Consider the following 18,680-nt stretch of genomic DNA (forward strand, 5'->3'; position numbering starts at 1 on the left):
TCGCCCCACCCTGCTTCCCACCCTCTCGCCATGCAGGCTTTATTTAAGGTTTTGACTCTTCTTGACTAGATTGTGATTAAAAACAAAACACAAGTACAGCCTATTGTCCATATTCTTTTTTTTTTAAGATTTATTTATGCATACTGAACTGGGGTACAGGCCAGAGTTGCAGGGGTAGTGAGAGGATTCACCAGAGGGGGGGGCAGAACAGGCAGATCAACGAAGTACACTGCTGGGGGGAGCAGCGGGCGGGTCAGGAGAGGTCCGCCGCACCATGTGGATCACTTCTGGGGCAGGCAGGGATCGAACTCATTTTGAAGTGGCTTTAGCATCTCAGGCTGTGCTTGAACCTACTGCGCCACCAGGGAGGGCCTCATCCGTATTCTTATTCACATATCTTGAAGAGCTACCTGTCCCTCTTAGGAAACAGGAGAAGAATCTCTTTAAGGCTGCCAAGATTGGAGGCCAGGACCTGTGCCTCTTCCTCCATGCTCCCTTCTGTTATTGTTCTTTGCAGGTGGCTTTCTTGGGAATGCCAGAAATGCCAGTCGGCCCTTTGTTTGGGTAACTCCTGATTATTTGGTGTCAGTTTTCATCCTTTTCAGAAAGTTGGTCTCCTCATTGACAAAACTAGCTCCTCTCCTATTGGAAGCTCTTTTCATGGAACTCAGAGTGGGAGTTTTCCATTTATTTGTAGAATTATTGATTACCTTCTAGTAACCAGTAAACATCGGGCAGGAATTGTGTGTTTTTGTGCTCTCAGAGCCTCAGTGCCTAATGGATGATACACACTTAAAAATTAACTGCTGGGGCCTCCCTGGTGGTGCAGTGGGTTGGAGCGCTACAGTGCGAAGCTAAGCCAAGCCATGGCCCTTCAGTGCAAGTTTGATCCCGGCTCCGAGGTGATCCACATCCATCTCTCCTGACCCGCCCGCTGCTCCCCTCAGCTGTGTACTTTGTCTATCTGCCTATTCTGTTCCCCATTGTCTCTGGTGAATCCTCTCGCCAACCCTGCACCTCTGGCCTGTACCCCAGTTCTGCATGCACAAATAAATAAAATCTTTAAAAAAAAATTAACTGCTGGAAGAAAGCAAAGCAAGGAGAAAAGTTCTCCACATGCGATCACTTGTCATTTCCCTGAGGCGCATCTTTGACCTGAATAGAGCCCACGAGATTGTTATGAAGAAGCAATGCCTGGAACTCATCACACACTAGCTGTACTTCCCCTACTGCTGCCTTCTTTTTGGTAGGTTTTCATTTTATTAAAAACCCCAGGTGTAAGAACATTTTTAGTAATTTTGCTTTTCATTAATCATGGTTCCTTGAGCTTTCTGCTACACTACTTTTATAGCGTCATTTCCATATTCAAGAACTCTCTCATTGTTCTGGATGACTGAAAGCCAAATACCTGCATCTGATGTTCTTGACACTCAGTAATCTTGCCCCACCTTAACCATCTCTTCTTAATAACCTATTATTTCCCAACACAAACTTGCCACTCTAGCCAAATGCCTCTCTGACTAAAAATCACTGTGCTTTTTCTCAGCTCCAAACAACTTAGAGCTGCTTCCCTTGGTCAGGATTCCTTTTCTCCCTACTCCTTCCATTTCACTCATTTCACGATCTGCCCACAATATTATGCGGTCTCTTGGGGATAAAAGCATCCCTATGTTCATCACATCCCAGGTCATTTAAGTCACTTCTTTCTCACTATTTAAACCAGAGTCTAACTTCCCCTGGGGGAATTTTTCAGTAGAAGTTGCCCGACTGTGTCTTCAGCGCTGAAGACACAGTCACCAAAATTCTGATAGGTGACCTGCTCTGTGTTCTTTACCTTTTAGTTTATTCTCTCTGAATGGCTATAGAATTTGTACTTTTGAATACCTGATCATATATTGCAGACATTCGTACATAATTGTCTAACATGGTTTGCATTATGTATTTGTCTAAGTGTTATTAGTGGTATAGATAGGAAAAACCCAAAACAGAGTGTACATAAATTGTTAGATGTCTTCATTATTCTTTTTTTTTTTTTCTTTACACTGGACTTTATCTAAAGCTTAGGGATCAAATCTATCTGTCCTTTTCTCTTCATTGAGCCTGAGGACCAGGTGGTCAGCCAGAGGTGAACCCAGCAGAAAAGTACTTCTGTTATTTGTGTTTGGTCCTCACTGATCAAAGAACTAGGTGAGTGGTTGCCAGTTTTGGTTTCTAAGGTTTATCTTAAATTTGTGTAGCCTTATACAAACCACATCACTGTTCTAGATGTTGTTTTTCCTGTTTCAGGGATTGCTTGGGTTGGACCAGATCCTTCTTGAGCTAAACTATCGAGTCTAATGGTGTGGCTCTAGATGCCAGGAGGTAGATGCAAAAAGCACAAGGGAAAGAAAGGAAGGCTTTGTGCTCTGGGCATTCATACCTCCAGTGCTGGCAAGACTGAGGTTTGACACATATAAAACAAAACAAAACAAAAACAATCAATCTGGGCGGTATTACTGGTAATTAGATTAGTTGGATTAGAAGACAGGGTAAATACTCCTTGTGAATATTCCTCAGAAGCCTCATGGTGTATGAGCCCGGGCTTTTCTCCCTCAGAATGTCTAATGGGTATCCCAGCTGCTTTGTAGAGAAGTCTCTTACTGTGTAGATGCTGACTGTAGCCCACCAAGGGGCCACTCAAGCATCTCGGTGCTCAGCTTCCAAATGCAAGTCGTGCCAAGTGCCTCCATGAAGAAATGGTTCAGCTTCAGCTTCTAATTTCATAGAGCTTATGGAGTCTCTCTGCAGCTAAGGCAGATACACAATAAGGTATCCAACTCTTTCAACTAATTAACCCGAGAGTTTCTTGAATGAAGAAGGGGTGGAGAAGAGAGAGTAGGGTAGATTGAGCAAGCCCCAGGATGTCTTGAAAGTACATAACTCCAGCCAGTGTCTCAAATTTCACAGTTCTGTGACTGCAGAGAGGTTATATCACACATCTTGGGAAATTCATATCGCATCTGTTTTAAAATTGTGTCATCTTAAAAAATGTACAGTTATTTTTATTGTTGGTCTTCAGAAGTAGTCGTATCCTTATGTTTCAAATGTTTTACGTTATTTTAGTGTTGGTATCTTTAAAGTATTAATTTGATGCTTATGGCACATTAAATTTGTAAGAAGATGTTAAAAAATCTTCAGTAACTGGCATGTTTGTAGGTCAAGGATACTGATTTAATATCATTCATGCGTTAGCATTGTGGAAGGACACATGCTATAAATACATAGAAATAGAACACATTCATCATTCCAGTAATCTATCTAGAGCTGTAGTAATTAACAAAATGAAAGCCAGACCTACCTAGATAGAAGGTAAGAAATTGAAAGCATGAAGTTAGGGAAAGTGCAGGCAAATTTTCCCTTTCAAAGAAGGTCTTTATTTCTCTTTTTCTGTGTATGGGTGAATAAAACTCTTCTACAATGAAATTATCCACTCCAGGTTTCTAAAAGGTACTCTTTATAACACCTCTTTGACATCCTATAAGATTCTGTCAACTTTCCTAATATTTCATTCTTCTACTAGCAAAATATAGAACATTATTTATAACTCACATTCTCCTAGTGAGTTTTATGAGTTAATATTTACATCAATCTATTTGAGTTTGAAATGGTCTCTAAAAGATAATAGTGACAGTAGTGCCTGTTACAAAGAGAAGGGAGAAAAACTCATTTTTTTAAAAAATTTCATAGCCATTCATCAGCCTCTTTCTAGTCATAACCTTGAAGGAATTGAAAAACAGACCTGTCATCTCACAAATGAAATATTTACTTCACTGTGTTTTATTCGCTTTGCAAATCATTGACTATGTTTAATTAAAAAGAAAACAGAAAACTACTCTATGTTCTAGTCACAACTGGTTTCCTCTCTTGCATGTAGACAGGTCAAAACTGGCTGATATTTAATATTGTTTACCTCAGTTTTATCTTTAGTAAATCCATGAGACTTTAAAAGCTAAAATGTAACTTTAAACAAATTAACAAAAAGATAAACTTTTGAAGTGATTAAGATGTCTCTTCCTATGACTTGTGGGCAGGATGAATAATAAGTGAAAAAAGTTCATATCAACTATCAATAAAATCACTCATGACTTTAAAAAGGTCAGGTACTGAGGAAGAAGATTGTGGTATTTTATTGATTGAACTATAAAAATTATAACTTTAGGGTTGAAAATGTTACTGGAAAAGCCGATTGCTTGAACTGTGAGATATGTGAAAAAGGCATGTGGGTGGAATAGGGATATTAAGTAAGAACTTGAATACAGAATGTAAACATAGAGTTCAGCTGGAAATTCAGATAAACAGAAGTGGCAGTAAGCACCTCAGATTTCTCCAGTTTAAAAATAAGAAACACATAAACAAAACCTTTTCAACTTTAAGCAGAAAAAAGCAAAAAAAAAAAAGAACCTGTTCATTGAAGGCAAAGACCACAGAAACAAAAGTAGAGAGTACTGATGTCAATCTAACCACTAAACTTCAGGTCCCTGCTTACCAGCAGAAATTGTATGTGCAGGAAGGGCAAGTAATTTACTGATTTATTTAAAAATATACCAGGAGACCATTTTATAGGAACAGAAACATTTCAATTAATATAATACAGCTAAAAAGGATACTGGATTAAAAACAAGGCATTTGATGCTGGCCTCTTCATGTCAGATTGCAGAAGTCACTAGGCGAGCAACTGCTTAAAGGGGAGCAGAGCCAGAGTTCCAAGAGATGAGTCTGTGGAATCTATTTGCCACAGAAACTTGTGCACAGAGACAAGACAGTCACTAATGGGCACAGGCTATTCTGCCACGAAATACTGTTCAAACTGTATTTACAGTGTGTGCTCCACTCCAAGCCTAGGAAACCTGCCCCTGTCTGATTGGACTGCCGAGGGGAATTATCAAGCCTAAATGGGGGCAACTTGGAGAGCAATTCAGCCCAAAGGAGAGAGACAGCTTGGGAAGAAACTTGCTAATGATGCAAATATGAACTTGCATGTGCCTGAGATAAGCTTTGACTTAAGAAAACAAAGAGTCCATTCTGACTATACTTTGGGAATACATAATCTTTGAGAATTTGCTTGATGAGTTGAATGAAATGGCCTAGTAGAATTAATTCCCACTTGGGACTTTGTTTGTTCTACTTATCTGAAGCCAGAGCCAACAATCCTAAAAATTTTGAATGGCATTTAATGCTTCCAGGAACTGGGGTTTACCAATCTGTAGATAAACCAGTTTTCCTTTCGGCTGTATTTTATTAATTGAAATATTTCTGTACCTATAAAATGGCCTCCTGGCATATTTTTTTTTTAAAGATTTATTTATTCATACAGAACTGGGGTACAGGCCAGAGATGCGGAGGGTGAGAGGATTCACCAGGGACAGAGTGGGGAGCAGAACAGGCAGATCGACGAAGTACACTGCTGAGGGGAGCAGCGGGCCGGCAGGAGAGGTCTGCCGCACCATGTGGTCACCTACGGGGCAGGCGGGGATTGAACTCATGCGGAAGTGGCTTAAGCTTCTTAGTGCTGTGCTTTAACCCGCTGCGCCACCAGGGAGGGCCCTGCCTCCTGGCATATTTTTAAATAAATCAGTAAATTACTTGCCCTTCCTGCACATACAATTTCTGCTGGTAAGTAGAGACCTAAAGCTTAGTGATTTGATTGGCATCAGTTACTCTCTGATTGTGCTTTTATTGACATAGAAGTTACATTAAATTACTGAGGCTCTTACTAAACCCACTCAATTCTTTGCTGTCCCTAATGGTTATGACTTTTTTCTTACTTAAATATTGTAGCAGATTTAAAATAAATCAGAGTACAATAATGTTAAAATATAATAAGATGTGAACTTAGAACAAGTTATATTTTCAGTGCTGGTCATCAATTGAAAATATAGTAAAATCTTTTCTAATATACTAAGAAGTCTGCTAATCATCTAAACCAGTTATTTATAACCAAGGGTTAACAACCCTTTAGTCCTAAGTTTGTATGACCAACCAGCTAAGGCTGAACATTTGTACTACTTGGTGCTAGAGAATGCTGGCTTTGAATCCCAACCAAGTAAAATGTTGACCACATTCCATTCTTTTTCTTGGTAGGCCTACATTACAAATGAAGTTACATTCAATCATCATTCAAAAGAAAGGGAGTTCAGTTACTTTGTTTTACATTTTGTAGTAGAAATCTGTTTTCTCTCCTATACCGACATAATAACCTTGACTGCTTGTATACCAACAAAGTACCCTTGACTGTTGCCTCTTGGAAGCATCTATATTTATTCTGTGGCCCTCAAGAGAAAGAATGTGGACCTCTGATGTACAGTGTTTTTTTTCTCTTCCATTTGTTACTGACACATCAGTACAGCAAATTGTTTCTAAGCAACTCCCATATGCCAGGTTAGTAGGGATGCCACGGGGAAGAAGATTCTGTTAAACTACCACCCACTAAAGATGTGTCTGCAAATTATGTACATTATTTCATCGTAACTACCTTGTTCCATTATTCTCATTCTAGACAGTGGGACGTTCTGACAACTTATGTAACCTAGCTCATTCTGAACCTAATTCTAAGTCTCTCATGCAGAGGAGAACCAGTTGTGCCTGACTCGAGGGCTTCTTACCATGGTGGGCTGGCTTCATGGATGGAGCACCATGCTTCCTTTTTTTTTTTCTGCCACTCTCTGATATTTGTAATCACTTCTGAACATTGCATACACTTCACTTGCTGCTAGCCCCTCAAATTAGGTAGCTGGTCCTTCCTTGTTGGCAGTAGTGCCATGACACCAATTTCTACCAGGACATTTTAAACACTCCCATGAATTCATCTATCAAGAAGCCTTGATAGCTAACAAGCATTTCTTCTTCACTGTTCCATTGTCCATTTCACTATGGAAGTTCCATGAGGGCCAGGAACCTCTTCCACAATAATTCTTTTTGTAATTCCCTCTCTGTTGACACCTTTTTTAAGAAGTGAGTAGACACCGTGATTATGAATTTATTCATATTTATAAGTATGAATTCATAAATAGCATTGAATTCCATTCAGCCCTGAACTATGTAAGGCTGGGTTGACTCGGTCTTGCTTTTGTTTACTTCCATGGAAGAGCAGAATCTTGACCATCAAGATGGTCTCCTGATCTGTGTGCATTTTGAAACAGGATGTTAGAGCTGAGTTAAGCAAAACACAAGAACTGACATGTTTTCTGATATTAGGAAATTCTTGGTCCACTTGTCAATGACTGTAGCATTAAGGGCTTTGAAGGGTGCTATAAATTTACTGTACTTAAAAAAGATGTTTATCTTTCTTTCAATTTCTTGCAGCCTAGTCATTGTTGGCTAAGCCAGATGGTTGTAGAACTGTCAGTCAGCTTGACTGATCTTCTGGACAAGTTTTCAAATATTTCTGAAGGCTTGAGTAATTATTCGATCATAGACAAACTTGTGAAAATAGTGGATGACCTTGTGGAGTGCATGGAAAAACTCTCCTTTAAGGTAACTTTGTATTCATCAGATTGTTTTTTACTAGTCTTTTCTAAAACCTATGCTGATTGTGATTGGCAGGGGTGGGAGTGTCTTGTACATATTTTATTTCATAGACTTTGAATTTAAAAACCAGTTGTACCGAGAAGTTGTTTGTATTAGCACTACAATGCTGAAATGTACATGAGGACTTACACATTGTGATTTGATGTGAAAATCTAAAAAAAAAAATCATTCACACTGTAATTTGAAAAAAGCTCTGACGTTATCTTTTTATTTTCTAACCTTCCTATTAGGTTCTAGATGTTTATCTACCTTTACATGCAAAATTGGCTGTAATGAATAATAACACTTGGCTTTTATTCATAGTAACATTTCTACTACACAGTACCTATGTCATTGATTGAATATATAGTATTTTATTAAACCACTTTCCTGTTGACTGGTATAAAGGCTTACATAGACTGCTGCTAAGAACTTAGATGTCTCTTGGTGCAGATACATAGGAAGTTCAACTAGAGAATCTGAGTGAAATTTCTGGGTCAAAGAAGGGGCATACATTCAACTTCAGGAGATAATATCAAATGTGTCCATTTACATTGTTACCAGTGTCTAAGTTGTTACCAGTGTCTAAGAATCTTCTCTGCTTATGTCCTTGCCAGTATATAGTCACAGGGCACTGTTTAAGTGTGGCCATTTGAAACTTGTGTTATAGATTTAAAAAAAAAAAAAATAAGGTAATCGTGATTTTAGTTACCATCTCTACAGGGCAAGGTTTCATTTATGTGATATTGCATTCACCTTTCACTAATCCCCTCCTACTTTCCATTCCCTGAAGTAGAATCCCAGTCTAAGCTGGATGGAATCATCCTCTTATAATACCAGTCTGGATTGTGTGTGTTCAAGTGGTTGCCTAAAGGTGTTTTTATTGGAATTCTTGAAAGCTGTGACATCAGTGACATCTATAAGTTATTTGAAAATGTTTTTTGAAATACTTATTTCCCTTCTAGAATGTAAAAAAATCAAAGAGTCCAGTTTCCAGGAAGTTTACTCCTGCAGAATTCTTTGTAATTTTTAATAAATCCATCGATGCCTTCAAGGACTTGGAGAAGGTGGCATCTAAAACTAGTGAATGTGCATTCTCTTCAACATTAAGTCCTGAAAAAGGTAAGACATCTAAGCTTTTCTGATTTTAAGCTCGAATCTTACGGGCAATGCTAAGACTCTACCTCTAACCCAGATATAAGCATAGCTAGAAAAAGATGTGTGTGCTTATGTCAAAACAAAAAAACAAGTTTCAATCCCATGAAACTAGTGTTTGTAAACTTGTTGGTTTTCCAACCAAAACATTCATCATTTTTAAATCAAAGAATCATATGTGAGTAAACAATAAATAATTTAAGGCATTTATATTTTTCTTGTCTGACATTTGCTAGTAATGTACAATGATATTGAATGAATGTCCCTTCCAACTCTGAGTCATGAATTCCAATCCTCACCAGTTACTCTGTATTTACATTCTTACCCCCATTGGTTCCTCTAAATACAAATGCCTAATTTCATTTTTCTATGACTGATTACCAATAATTTGCATTTTTGCTTATTAACATATGTAGGCAATGCATCTTTGTTCTGTAAAGTTAGTATGATGAATGTCTTGATAAAAATAGAACAGCAGGACTCAGTGGGAAATAAATAGGAACTGAATAAGCAAGATTTGGAAAGTGCTCTGGTATTGCACTTCACCTTTTGGGGACTCTGTAATTTATGTAAATCATCATGCAGCACTGACCCATTATTGCTTTCTATTTAGATTCCAGAGTCAGTGTCACAAAACCATTTATGTTACCCCCTGTTGCAGCCAGCTCCCTTAGGAATGACAGCAGTAGCAGTAATAGTAAGTACATGTATCTGATTTAATGCATGCATGGCTCCAATTGGCATCTATAGGAGTATTGCATGGGCTTTAAAGGAAATCTCTACAATGATTACTATCAATACTCTCCTGTTACTGTTTTCCTGATCCGGTCTTTCTGAAAATTAAATATTAGATTTGTAGTTTGGATTTCCCTAGAGCTAGATAGAATGTCTAGGGAATTAAACCAATGTTTTTCTGCTAAGATTATTTTAAATATGGCATGAAATTTCTTGGAGAACTGTGATCTAAGCTTATTTCATTGTAAACTGAGAACATAGTTTGTGTGATATTTGCCTAACGAAAAGGAAATTTTAAAATGGAAGGGACAAATTCTTGCTGAAGAGAATTTCAAGAATATTTAAGCTTTGTATATGTCAGTATTTACTATAGTGTTTGGAAATTTGATAAATTTTTTCCCTGAAATGTGGCTGGAAATCTGTGTCCTCTTCTTAAATCCAGGCAAAGATCGTAAGTGAACTTACTAAATTTTCTGACCCTCTTGTGTCATGGAAACTGCAGAAGGTGGAATATACCTAGATATTAGCTAGGAAGATCATTCCTTAATGAATGATATCTTACTGGAGCTGTTTGAGGCATAGAAGACCAAGTCATAAAGAGTAATTAGTTTATTATAAGTCCACACTAGCAATCTTCAATCCATACATTAAAAAAAAAAAGCCTGACCAGAGACAAGGCTATTTCTTCTTCTGTATACAGTGTTTGAAGGACAGAACTTCTAACATCTAAAATTCTTAATTTTACATCATATTTGATGTTTTCAAAAGGAATTGAATCCTTTAAGTTCTGTTTATATTTTCTTGATTTCTAATCTTGTTTTCTTCAGCTTTTGGTTTAACTTGTTCAACTGGCTCTAGCTTCTAACCATAGAAAAATTGATTCTAAGCCATTCTTTTTTAATATAGGCACTTAAAGGCATAAATTTCCTTGTATTGCTGGGTCCTTACACATTTTGATGTTATGTTTCCATTGTCATTTGTTTTCTAATTCTCCTTGATTTGAAATATAAAAGTGGGTAGATGTCACAAATGTGGTTTTTCTTGACTGTTCCTGGATTCTAAATGCTATTGTGAGAGCATATGCTGTAATCTTTTGAAATTTATTCACTTATTTAATGTGTTTATGTATATAGAGAGCAACATTGGTGAAGGTGACTTAATATAGACCTGTATCCTTATTGACTAACTTACATTAAGACAATCAATAACTAAGAAATGGTTGTTAAAAACTTTTTGCTTGTGGATTTGGCCATTTTTCCTTTGGTTGAGTTTTTGTATTTTGAAGCTCTTTATTAGTCATGATACACTTATTATGACGGACCTTTAGATCTTACTGAAATACACCTCAGTTACCTGTTGGAGGTACTGTTTTTACAGTACCTCTCTGGAGACTATAATTGGGCCTTGTTATTTTATCTCCTATCTTTGCATTTTAGTTACTGTCTCATCCATTTATGCTTAATATAATTATCAGTATCATGGATTTGGGTATATTGATCTTTTCCACCACTTTGAGTTTACTTAATTTTTTAAAATTCCATGTCTTTTAACTTTTCACTAATATCTCTTACTCTGTGGTTGCTGTAGGCATTCACCTCACAGCCGCTATGAGTGTGCTTCAGGAAAAACCAAGGCTGGTAACAGGATAGTTCCACAACCATCTATATTATACTTCATTGTATTGAGACTTGGGGGGAAAATCCCCCACTACATCTGGGCTCTTCTGAGACTAAACCAGAATGAGCACACTAATATCAAGCAGATTAGTAGGAGAAAAAGTCAAAACTTAAAGACATAGATTGAAAATTTACAATTCTAAGGTAAAATGGTGCACAAAGGGATAGACATCGTTTGTTCAAGGACCTGGCCCAACAAGGAGAAAGATGGAGACTTCACTTGATTAGAAATCATTTTCTCTTGCTCACACATATATTATGTAATTTGGTAGTATCTCATGGAGCAGAGGTTTGGTTCTAATCATTTTGAACAGGAGGAGGTTGAGAAATAAGTATTTTATGTATACTTGCCCTTTTATTGCCATCTAAACTTTTTGGTTAAGGCTTTCTGAAAGCAGTTAAAGGTTCAAAGCAAAAATGAGGGGGAAGTACAGAGTTTTCCCATATACCTTCTCCCATTAGCACCAGTCTCTACCTGAGTGGCCGATGAGTTATAATTAGCAAATTCACATGAGCACGTCGTCACCCTAGGTCATTTTGATAGGATTCTCTCTTGGTATTATACAGTCACTCTTTAGGTTTGGGCCCAGTGTGTCTCTTTCTAACCTTATACTTTGTACTTCAGAATTTCCATGTATTACATATTTTTCCACTGAGATTTTTCATTGTGACATTTTCTTTTGTTTTGGCCTTTGCATATAGTTTTAAGAGCTGCTGTACAATTTTTATTTCCTAATTTCTACATGTAGGTCATGCCAGGGTATAATTCCATAATGTTTCTACATTTCCCTTTAATGGCTAGTAAGCGTTACAGATATGCTCAACAGTATGGATATTATTTTGCTGACTGTCTGGATTTTATAGCCTTCCTGTAGAGAACATTGAGTTTTGTTTTGTTCTCATTGGCAGTTCAACTGCAGGAAAACCAGCTTATATTCTTACCCAGGCTTGTTTTTAAGCCTGCTTAAAGGAAGTAGGAATGGTTTGGAGCTGTCTTTGAGTACCTAAGAAGTCTCTTCTTCTTGGAGCTTCTTTGTCGTTGACTGCTAAACTAAAGATGCCAAGTTTTGTGCTGTTTCTCCTTTTCCATGGATAGCTTATACAACCACTGACTTTAAAGACTCCTCCTCCAGAGATTCCTTTGTCTGCATGACTTTCTTACAAATAACCCTACCCCACAAATTTCAGCCAAGTCACAACCTTTACCTGACTTTCTTTCCCGAGAGATTAAGCCTTTCTTGGGTTGCTTTCCATACTTCAGTCTGAAACTGACTCCCAACCAGAAAATCAGGACAGGCATGGTCTCACTGGGTGTTTTCCTTCTCTCAGGGATGATATTCTTGTGCTGCCTTCTGGCTAATGTCTGAAAATAGTTACCTTGTATAACTTGTCTAGTGTAATAACCGTTTGGATTGGGAAGATGAATCTGTTACCATCATGTCTGGAAGCAAAAGTCTTTTTCTGCTTTTACAAACAATGTAAAACCCGTTCAGCCCTATGCCTGTAAGTTTGAATTTTAAAAGTTTGCTTTTTTAATTTCACAATGAATGACATTGGCATTTTTATAAAAAAAAAAAATGGTCTTACATCACCAGCTGCTTTTGACCAGATGATTTTACTCACAAATGAAGCACAAGTAAATCCATTCAGAGGATTAACTAAAATACTCTTGATACAGTACATACTGCAATATATTTGACAGTAGAGGCGTGCAGGTGTTTCTGAAAATATTTTTTGGGGGGTGGGATGGGTCTCTCACCAACATCTCTTGCAAGTGTCTCCTCCAAGTCCCAACCTGAGAAGCCAGTGAGCTCTTCATATGTCTCTCTACCTGGTTGCTTAGCTCTGAGCAGACCTGTATTTTCTACAGATTTTGGCATTATTAGTCAGCGCAACAGGTAGTTCCCATGAATTTGACAGTATTTATAATGATACAGTTACTATGAGAACCCAGGTATTGGGATTACTCAAATCCTACCCAGGTGAGCTCCCCCACATCAGAAGATTTCTTAAGGCAAACCTTGGTTGCCAGTTTAGGCTGTGGCCCCAAATACCCTTCGTATGCACCTTGAGACTTGCAGTTGAAATTTCATTCATTCCTGTTCCTGATAGCAACAGGAACAAGTATTGGAGAATCCTGAAAGTTCAAGCAAGCCTCTTCTGATAACATGTTTTTCTCCATGCCTGAGGGATGACCTAGCTGAGAGAAGGCCCACTTAAGTCATGTGTATAAGCAAGAACTCCCGAATTCTGACAGCTCTGTGAGAGGAAGCTCAGTTCCTTTTGTCTTTTTCTCCTCCAGCCTGTACTAGGCCTTCTGTGCCCTCCCTTCTGCAGGAAGATGCAAAGAGAACTGAAACATGTTAGTGGAGTAAGAACACAAATAGCCAAAGCACTTAAAGGTAGTGATAATTAACGTTCTTAACATGGTAGGGGCTGTGCCTCTGAATCCATTTTCTCAAAATACGCTATGGGTCATAGTCTGGCACTTATCTACCACTTATTCATCTTATATAACCCTTATAAAAGCTATATCACTGCAACAATAGAGCTACTTCAATTATACCAAATCCCATTTTGTAATTCAGACTTCTTTTAGTGAGAGAAATCATGTTGTGCTGTAATTTCAGATGCCTGCCACCTCCTTTTCCTGAGGCTGGAGAAGGTGGTGTTAGTCTTAGGAAGTGAGTTGTGGTTATCTTTCCACTTTCCTATGCCTTGTGTGCTCCCCCACCCTCTACTCTACATATACACGACTCACAATGCCCCTCACCACACCCATGCATGGAAGCAAATACACACTTCCCAGAGCCACTTTGGAAACATAGGAATTATAGAATTATAGAATAAGTAAATTCCCTGCTCTCAGTTCCAATTGATGGGGAAATGGGCACTTTCCCGGTGCTTAGAATCTTTATCTCAATTTTCACCTCAAATCTCAGATGAATCTGTGAGCTTTTGTTCTCTTGTTAATGTAGTTTATATGTTAAATAGGTGACTGAAGACTGTAAAGGTAAAATAATAGAAAGGCAGTCACCTTATCCTGGATTGGTTTACATTTTGATCACATCATGGTTAAACATGCATAGTTTCCAAACTTACATCCCCTAATGAAAACTTATTTTTTAACTCTTACAAATTGGCACAGGTGTTGGTATACCCAAACAGGCAGTTCCTTATAAGGAATAAGAAAATCCTGTCAAAATGTTAAGCTTTGTGTTGGAAGAAAATTTTGAGAAAAATGTTTTGTTTGATTCATGAGTTGTTCTGCTTCTAGGGTAAGAACAAAGCAGGATGAAGGAAGGTATCCCATGCTAATCTCATGTCTTCTCACTCACCAAGTTTCCTGTTAAGTCAGGTGAAAAGAAACTAATGCTTTCAACAGTTCTTTAGTGTCCAATAGCCACGGCTTTCAAGCATTAAAAAAAAAAAATATCTGATCAAGCGTTCAGTTCTTAGTGAAGTCTGGGCACTGCCTGGCATCCAGATGTGGTAAGGACACACCACCGTTCCAAGTAAGAGGCACCTAGAAATACACAAACTTAATCTACATGAATCTAACTGTAATTTGTAGCAGAAAAAAGAAAAAAAAAAAACAGTTTAAGACATGCAGACCATGCTCTGGGTTGTAAAAATGTCATTTTTTTAAATTTAAAAAAAAGTCTTAGTTTCTTGACAAGATGGCAAAAGAAAAAATGAAAAGCTGTTACAAGACTAAGGCTTGGAAGATGGACTTGTTTGATGTCATAAACTATTTTTCTCCTAGAAAGAAATGTCAAGTTTCCTGTCTGGGTTTCTTTTTCTCCAACTTCTCTTCTGGAATCAACATCAATTTGTCTTGCTTTCCCCCAAACAATGCTTAACAGAAAAATCAGCACTTGAAATGCCTTAACCAGAGCTAAGTCAAGAGAACCCATGTTGGGAGCGACCACATCATAAGAGCAAAACTTTTGGTGTGGACGGGCCAGGCTCACCTCTGTGCTGTTTACATTCCAGGGAAGGCCTCGAATCCCATCCAAGACTCCGACCTCCAATGGGCTGCCATGGCTTTGCCTGCGCTCTTCTCTCTCGTGATTGGGTTTGCTTTCGGAGCCTTATACTGGAAGGTAAGTGCTGCTGTGGCAAATTTTGGAGACAATTCCTCTGGTTGAGACTTTCTCCTACTAAAGAAATGAGAACTAGTTTATTTTTTTAAATATTTATTCATACAGAACTGGGGTACAGGCCAGAGGTGCCAGCGTGGTGAGGATTCATCAGAGACAGAGTGGGAAGCAGAACAGGCAGATGAACAAAGTCCACTGCTGAGGGGAGCAGCAGAGGGGTCAGGAGAGGTCTGCTGTGCCACCAGGAAGGGCCGAAGGGGAACTAATTTAAACAGACTGAACTGAACATAAAAATAGGCCAAGAAAAGATAACTATCACATAGTTTGACTTCTACATAGAATCCAGAGAAACCAAACAAAAGGTGACAAAAAAAAGATAGAACTTGCCAGTTGACAACAGCTCTGAGGCGCATACACAGGGGAAGGGGAGGGAGAGAGGTCAGAACAGGAGGAAAGGCTCAGGGGACTGTGGTGATGGTTCATGAGTGCTGTGGCAGTGGGAGAAATCTAATGCTGTATAAAAATGAACAACAACGCAAGAAAATTAATGGAAAAGCAGGCTGAAAATAACAAATATATTCTTCGAGCCAAATAGTTGTGCCTTTTGTAGCATCTATTTTGGGTTTCTACTTTGCCCTCTTCTTACTGATGCTTGTCTAAAATTTGAAACTGCTAAATCATTGTGACTGGGTTGTTTAAACTATCTCTCGAATTTGATAATTTCTTAAAACTTTTAGTTTCTATATTACTCTTTCAGTTCTGATAGCCTAAAAGTTTTGAGTTGATTATACTGTGCCTGCTAAAACCTGTTTATAAATGTTGCAGAAATATTTAGTATTTATAAAAATTGAAGTTGGAGAGACCTCTTTCTTAATTAGTCCACTCACTGATACATATCATTCTTCTTTTCCCAGAAGAGACAACCCAACCTGACAAGGGCAGTTGAAAATATACAGATTAATGAAGAGGATAATGAGATAAGGTATTTCGTGCTGCTAACTCTGTACATACCTGCCTTGACACTGCCATTTTTTATACCACAAATATGCCTACAACTTCAGGAAGCCAGTTGCTCTCATAAGAGCATATAAAAATGAATGTCCCAAGTCTTTGTATTCTGACCTCTCATTCTGTCTTCATGATGCCGTTTAGGTAATTTCTGTGTAAAACAGTGTGTTGCCCAGATGTCTGGTTACAGAACCCTAGAAGAACATGAGCTTTCTTCTTTTTTACGCTCTTACCAAGACTTACTGATTCCTCAGATTCTTACCACGCTTAGCTCAGTGGCAGTAGTCTTTATCTTACTTTGCTTTTGACTCATTCTTCCTTAAATCCTGACTCACAATCTTAACTACATAGGCAAGAAACTTGCCTTTCCCTTTACTGTAGCTCACCCTGATCATTCTACCATACCCCACAGTGCCCTAGGCACTAATACTTCGATTGACATTCAGTGTGTAGTTACCATTTGACACATGTAATGAAATCATTTTTAGTATGAGTTTATTATGCTTCTGCAGAGAATATTTTGAATTATTTGAGAAGGCTCTCATGGCAGATGAGTCTTTCCTGTAGTAATAGTTATGAAGGTAAGCCTCCCCCTCGGTTTTGCAATATTTTGCTACTAATTTTTTTTAGAGAAATTGCATTTTACAATGCCCAGATCATAGTGTACTTCAAAATCTCTGTCCAAAAAGCAAATAAGCATTTTTCTCATTGTTTTTCAGTATGTTGCAAGAAAGAGAGAGAGAGTTTCAAGAAGTGTAATTGTGACTTTTATCAACACTGTTACTTTCATACATTGGTAAGTTTTAGAATTATCTAAAAGATTTAAGACACACTCTACAGCATCTTAGACTCAAGAATTTACAAACATCTGTTAAGTCTTATGCTGATATCGGTAAGTTAAGCTGCTACATAATTGAATTGTGCATATCAAAATGGTTGTGAGTTCTAAAGTTTTGAAAGACAAGCAGTACTAGCCTCGATCAGTGGATTTAGTTCTCTTGAATGTGAGGTATACAAAAAATTAACAGTGGGATGTTTACATTGAGGTCATTGAATAGATTTGAGTAACTTACCATAAAAATAAAATATTAAAGAGGAAGAATAATTAGGTGTGATTCATTCAGGTCAGAGAACAAAGTATCTTGCAATCAAGAGAGGAAATTACATGGTTAAAGTACCAGCTGCTCCAGACTGGTCATATTGTGCCTCAACAGGGTTCAGAGCATAGTAAACACTAAATATTAACCAGTGGCCATGCTATCGGGGGCCCCACAGTGGGTTTATGGTAGAAGGAAGACAAAGGAAACAAGGTCAGAAGGCACTAAAGTTCATGTCTCCTGACTCCTCGCTTGGGTCCCAAACTCCATACACTCTTGAGGGAGTTGAATAGCATTAACTTAGCCAAACATCCATCTGTGTTCTTCTCACTTCCCACTAATAGTTCTGTTGTTTAGGGAATCCTGAGTGCATTGATTATAGTGGCATATGAACGGCCTCATCTTCCTGTCTTTAGACCTTCCCTGTCCACCCTCATTTGCCATGAGGCACAGAGGATTATTTCCTTTGCTCAATGATGGTAGAGAAGGCCTGTAGTAAGTTTACCTTTCTCTACAGATCCTGTCTGTTCTTACTTGTGTCCCAGATTCAGAAACTTAATTCTAGGTTGAACCTTCCCCAGGAAAACTGGGTCATGAAGCCTCATACTTGCTATAGGAGCTCACTTTCAGTTATAAAACATCATTTCTAACAGCCAAAATACCATGATATAAAAGTGATGTCTCATTTTTATGTTGCTTAAACCCTTCATGTTACCCTTAGCCATTGTCTCTGGGGAATGCGAAGGCCCTCTCTTTTCTGCTCCCTAGCCCAGTTTCCCTCTAGGCTCATTTTTCTCATCAGCACAAAATGAAGAAACCTTCCACTTGAACCTTTTTATTTTCTGGGGCAGTAGTCCTCAAGCTGAAATCGCTTTAATTCCTGGAAACCTATTTCCCTGCACCAACACAAACCTCAGTTTCTCTCTGCCTGCTATGCATTCCCTTAAGCCAAACCTACCTGAGCCACACACTAAATGGTTAATGAGTCTTAAAGACTCAAGTAATGTCTTCTGTTGAGTCTTAAGGTGGCAGTAGGAGTGTATTATGAAGGGAAAACCCAGACCATTTGTGTAGGAGGGAAAAAAGGGCATTTTAAAGCATCCATAGTGAAGTCACTTGCACATAAGGTCTCTAGTCAGGAACATCCAAGGACAAGCACATCGTCTGTCCGGTTCTTGCTATATCTTCTCACAGCACTTGTTTGTGCGTCAGAGGCTCAAGAAGTGTTTAGAAAGAGCAACTAAGTGAATGAATAAATCTTAATCGAAAGTTTAACCAAGAGGTAGAAAGATAGTTATTCTGAAGTAGGTTTTTGTGTTCAAGATAAAGATGTTCTAGAGATCTGCTATGTAATGTTGTGC

At 38.2% G+C, this 18,680-nt stretch overlaps 1 protein-coding gene across 1 annotated transcript in view; it reads left to right on the plus strand.

Moving 5' to 3' along the window:
- The window catches only part of KITLG (KIT ligand), a 77,879-nt gene that overhangs the window by 51,363 nt on the left and 7,836 nt on the right, over positions 1–18,680 (plus strand). Inside the window, exons 4-9 of the mRNA XM_004675833.2 lie at positions 7,342–7,512; positions 8,511–8,667; positions 9,314–9,397; positions 15,108–15,217; positions 16,129–16,196; positions 16,942–17,018. Of these exons, the coding sequence (XP_004675890.1) occupies positions 7,342–7,512; positions 8,511–8,667; positions 9,314–9,397; positions 15,108–15,217; positions 16,129–16,196; positions 16,942–16,981 (630 nt within the window). The 3' untranslated portion in view covers positions 16,982–17,018. The remainder of the gene's footprint in view (positions 1–7,341; positions 7,513–8,510; positions 8,668–9,313; positions 9,398–15,107; positions 15,218–16,128; positions 16,197–16,941; positions 17,019–18,680) is intronic.

This window comes from Condylura cristata, unplaced genomic scaffold, assembly GCF_000260355.1.
Source record: "Condylura cristata isolate star-nosed mole 26May11 unplaced genomic scaffold, ConCri1.0 scaffold00004, whole genome shotgun sequence".
NCBI lineage: Eukaryota > Metazoa > Chordata > Mammalia > Eulipotyphla > Talpidae > Condylura > Condylura cristata.